Source organism: Rosa rugosa, chromosome 5 (genome assembly GCF_958449725.1).
Source record: "Rosa rugosa chromosome 5, drRosRugo1.1, whole genome shotgun sequence".
Lineage (NCBI taxonomy): Eukaryota > Viridiplantae > Streptophyta > Magnoliopsida > Rosales > Rosaceae > Rosa > Rosa rugosa.
The window spans coordinates 7,519,727-7,524,451 of NC_084824.1; the positions used below are offsets into that span (position 1 = coordinate 7,519,727).

At 40.8% G+C, this 4,725-nt stretch overlaps 1 protein-coding gene across 1 annotated transcript; it reads left to right on the forward strand.

Annotated features, from left to right (window-relative positions):
* Nucleotides 1-1,783: 1,783 nt before the first annotated feature.
* Nucleotides 1,784-4,163, forward strand: LOC133710114 (transcription factor HHO3-like). Its single transcript, XM_062136108.1, has 5 exons — nt 1,784-2,358; nt 2,482-2,771; nt 2,887-3,169; nt 3,272-3,348; nt 3,700-4,163. Exons 1-5 carry the CDS (start codon nt 2,226-2,228, stop codon nt 4,090-4,092), a joined length of 1,176 nt encoding a protein of 391 aa, XP_061992092.1. The 5' UTR covers nt 1,784-2,225; the 3' UTR covers nt 4,093-4,163.
* The last annotated feature ends 562 nt before the right edge of the window (nt 4,164-4,725 follow it).

Here is a 4,725-nt window from a genome sequence, read left to right on the forward strand (position 1 = left end):
AACACCTGCCCAGGCACAAATGGGAAATTTTTGCCGAATATGGTTGTAACCATCTGAAAAAGTAACACCACCTGAGACAGAAGGCTCCCAAATTAAAACATCTTTTCCTGCGTCAGTTGGGATGGGCATAGTAACAATCTCAGTTGCAATATTTGGAAAATAAATAGTGAAATTTTGGGGTAGTGACCACTCCTGATTAACAATAAAATCTGCCACCATGGTAAACAAACTACTATCCATGACAGTGGCCTGCAAAGCATCCAAAATGCGCACATTTAGCCATTTATCCGCCCAAAATGAAACTGAAGCACCATCACCTATAACCCAGCGACTGTTATAGTGAACCATAGGCAAAGCTAACTTAAAACCATGCCAAATAGTGGAGCTATAATAGGGAAAATTGAGACACCAAGTAGAAAGCTTGAAACGGCTTCTCTCAAAGACACCCCAAAAAGAATCAGAGGTCAGCGCCTCCCATGTAAACCGTAACAATGAAGTGGAGTTCAGAGTGGAGAGATGGCGTAAACCAAGCCCCCCCTCTTTTTTTTGGAGCACACATTCGTCTCCATGAAACAGTCACTAACTTACGAGAATAAAGATCGCCAGACCATATAAAATTCCGTGCACAAGCAGTGAGATGCTTAATAAGAGAGGCAGGCCATAGATAAACTGAGAAGTTGTGGAGGAGAATGCTTTGGAACACATGAATGCATATATACATGAATTTCATCATATTTTCTAACCCTTAAACTGTGTCGGACTAAATTTTAATGGTTCGGTTTCTTCTAATGGTCTTGCTGCTTATGGATTTGTTATCCTTAATCACTGCTGCTATCCTCTTATTGCTAGTGCTCGTGGTTTAAAATCTTCAAATGTCCCTCTTGTTGAATGTTTAGCTCTCAAGCATGGTCTTATATATGGCTGCCAAAAGATTTAACCATCAAAATATTTTGATTGAAGAAGACTGCGCCCTAATTGTGTCAGCAATACCTGTGAAGTCCCTTGGAGGCTTAAATCCTTGATCCGAGATATTCAAAGTATTACTGCTCAATTTGATTCCATTTCCTTTTGAAGCTAATTTCTTGACAGATGTAGCGACTTTGATTGGCTATAAGCTTCCTTCCCCAAAGATTTGAATCTCAAGTGTGCCTAGTGAGGCCTCCTCGGCCATTAATTTCGACTTGTTAAATTTTAGTTGCCCTATAGACTTTGTGTTGTAATTTTCTTTTCTCTTAAAAACAATTATATACCAAAATACACACTGTACACTTCTCCATGATATCGCCGCGGCGTCCAGAATCCAGGAATCAATAGGTACATGCATTCCCATTTGCTTTGAACGCGAAAGGAAAAGGTGTCAGAATCCAATTGGTCCCATACAGACACGCTCTGGTCACAGCGCGTGGTGGAGGCCATCACGAACCGTAGCCCTAATTCCTAAACAGAGGGAGAGGGGCGGTGTGGATAAGCACGGAGACAAGGAGTTGGCCCTTTCAGGACCTGAAAAGCTACATATACCCAAATCATAAGCGACGTGGCTGCCGCGCGTTCACTCACGCTCCCACGGGATTCCCTACCCTCTCGGGAAACCCCTGGAATATTCGGACCCAGAAACTTTATATCAGTCTTCGATCTTATCTGATAAAGTTCAGAAAAAAAAGAAGAAGAAGGAAAAAGTAGGTGAAGGGAGGTGGTGACGTCATTGCCAGCCCATAGGATAGGAATCAGAATTTCATACCATGGAATATTCAACCCCTAAAGTGGGTTTCTAATTTTTATTATTTTTTGTAGAAATAAAAACCCCCCAAAAATCAGAGATTCGCTTTTGTGTACGCGACGCCACGACCTCGACATATCCATCTCTCCCTTTCCTTCTCTTTCCCTTGGAGATAAAAAAACCTCTAAATTCTCAAACTTTCATCTTCATTTTTAAACAATCTAGAAACAGTATTGTTGGTTTCTTTATAAATAATTTGGTTTCGTGTTTTTTTTTATCTTTGGTCTGCAAGATTATTCTGTTTTCTGATTCTACTCAGATCCCATATACCCCAAAATTTCCTCTTGTTCGGTTCTATCTATGCTTATTGGGACAACAACAGCATCCTCCTCTCTCCTTATAATCACATTCACAATTCCACATCCTATCTCTCCCTCCCTCTCTCTCTCTCTCTCTCTCTCTGATTGAACCCAGAAGCAAGAAAAGAAAAGGACATAACAATCCAGAAATGCTAATAGAGTCTACAGAGGAAATGCAGGGTTCAAAGATGAGTTTGTATGTGAAAGCCTTGGAGGAAGAGAGGCAAAAGATTCAAGTTTTCCAAAGAGAGCTGCCTCTCTGCTTGGAGCTTGTCACTCAAGGTACATGACACCCTTTTATTTATTTATTTATTTATTTATTTTTGTTTATTGTTGATTGGTTTGGTTTGGAAGCCATGAAAATTTCGTAGCTTGATGAGGCTTAAATTTTTTGTGGGCTTGTAGCTATTGAGAGGTGTAAGCAGGAGCTGTCGGATAATAGCATAGAGTACAGGCATGGGCAATCCGAGTGTTCGGAGCAGACTTCAAGTGAGGGACATGTGTTTGAGGAGTTTATACCACTGAAAAGGAGTTCATGCTCTGATAGTGATAATGATGAGGAGCTAGAAGAGTCTGATCATCAGCAGATTAAGATTGATGACAAGGATAAGAGTAACAGTGGTGACAAGAAGAAATCAGACTGGCTTAGATCTGTTCAGCTTTGGAATACGACCCCAGATTTACCCCAGAAAGAGGTACACTGAAATAAATTCAATCTTTTTATTTGAACCGAATTGTAATTTGGTTTCTTAGTGATTTGGGGTGAGAGAGTAGGAAATGATGAATTTTGGGTTGTTTTGGTGATTGCAGGAATTGCCTAGAAAGGCTTTAGTGGTGGAGGTTAAGAGAAATGGAGGTGCTTTTCAGCCTTTCCAAAGGGAGAAAGGCATTGGGAAGACTAATGGGGCAGTGGCGAAGTCGCCTGCTTCCGCTCCGGCCACTAGCTCAACCGCTGACACCGTCAGCGGTGGCAGCGGCGGTGGAAACAGCAAGAAGGAAGATAAGGAGGGGCAGAGGAAACAGAGGCGGAACTGGTCGCCGGAGTTGCATCGCCGGTTCTTGCATGCCCTTCAGCAGCTTGGTGGCTCGCACAGTATGTACTTGAAACATTTCCATGTGGTTTGAGATTACTTTGCTGTTTAGTATGATTGGTTGTGTATCTGATATGTGGTTGGTTTGTTTGTTTTTCTTGCAGTTGCTACACCTAAGCAAATTAGAGAGCTAATGAAGGTTGATGGGCTTACTAATGATGAAGTCAAAAGCCATTTACAGGTCTGTATATGTGACTACCCATCCGTTTTGATCATTAGGATTTGCAACCATCCCATACATTGCAGAAATTGGAATTCATATATAACCAATGAATTTTATATGAACTTTATAAGATGATTTGTTGTATTGATGTGAATTTCCTAATAACTCAACTCGTGCTATTAGTCATGAATTTTAAGGTTATTATTGGTCCTCTGACCAATTTGATCATGCATTGCAAGTTCTACTGGTTATAGAAAACACGGTAACATGAAAGAGACCTATCTAAGAAGCATTGATTAGCAAATTTTGGATTTGTATTGAACTCAGTTAGGCCGAGTCTAATGTTCCGTCATCTTCCAATTTTTACAGAAATATCGTCTACACACTCGAAGGCCAACCCCAACAATCCATAACAACAACAACAACAGCAATGCACAAGCACCACAATTTGTGGTTGTGGGAGGCATTTGGGTGCCACCCCAAGACTACAATGCAGCAGTCGCAGCTGCAAACACAGCTCCAGGCGAAGCAGCCAGGGTTGCTGTTGCAGCCAATGGAATATATGCACCAGTGGCTTCAACACCTTCTACTGTCACACAGGTGTCACCATCAGCAATGCATAGACCGCGATCAAAGAAACCAGAGCCCTCTTCTCATTCGGAAGAAAGAGCCAGCCATAGCGGTGAAGGTCGCGGTCACTCCAACTCCACTGCTACATCACCCTCCTCCACTCACACCCCTGCCTCCCCTCCTGTGTGTTAAAAGTTTTTAGCATGAGAAAATGATGTAAAATTTTGTAACCAGCCTTATAGAAATTTAAGTCGTTTTAATCAGTTTCTGACTTTTCATCCACTGTTTTGTTTTTCTCTCTTGTTGTGTTTGTGAATTATAAGATGCAGAGGTGTCGGATACCAGGGATAGTGACAGTAAAGTTTTCAAAGTTGAATAAATTATATACAGAACTTTGAAGCAGATAAAAAAAATAATCTGAGGCTCGAGCACGCCAGTAATAACATATTGTCTGTTTGGTTCATTCTTTGTTCTACATGCATGGACATTTGCATAGCAGCTGTCTGTGACTCTGGTAAAAACTACAAAACGTTGAAGGGGTAGTAGAGCCTAACAGTTGAATGGTAAGTTCTATAATACAGATTTCGCAGTAAGAACGGATTACAGTATGGGGTTACACTGCAGGAAAGTGATAAATTGAGTCATGATTAAGCTAAGTCAAGAGTTTGGTTCCTCCAATATAACTAAAAACGTGTCGTCTTTGTGAATTAATGTCAAGTTTTTACAAAGCATCTGCAATTTTCATCAAATTATATTATAAAGAATGATAATGCTTACAAGCTAATTAACTTGCACATTTGTCAAAACAGGCAAAGAAGGTTTGGT

Bases quoted from the DNA above. Each gene is read 5' to 3' on its own strand.
- LOC133710114 (XM_062136108.1), top strand. From the start codon at position 2,226: ATGCTAATAGAGTCTACAGAGGAAATGCAGGGTTCAAAGATGAGTTTG. The intron at 2,772-2,886 runs GTACACTGAAAT...TGGTGATTGCAG, and splicing joins CAGATTTACCCCAGAAAGAG to GAATTGCCTAGAAAGGCTTT. The intron at 3,170-3,271 runs GTATGTACTTGA...TTTTTCTTGCAG, and splicing joins GCAGCTTGGTGGCTCGCACA to TTGCTACACCTAAGCAAATT.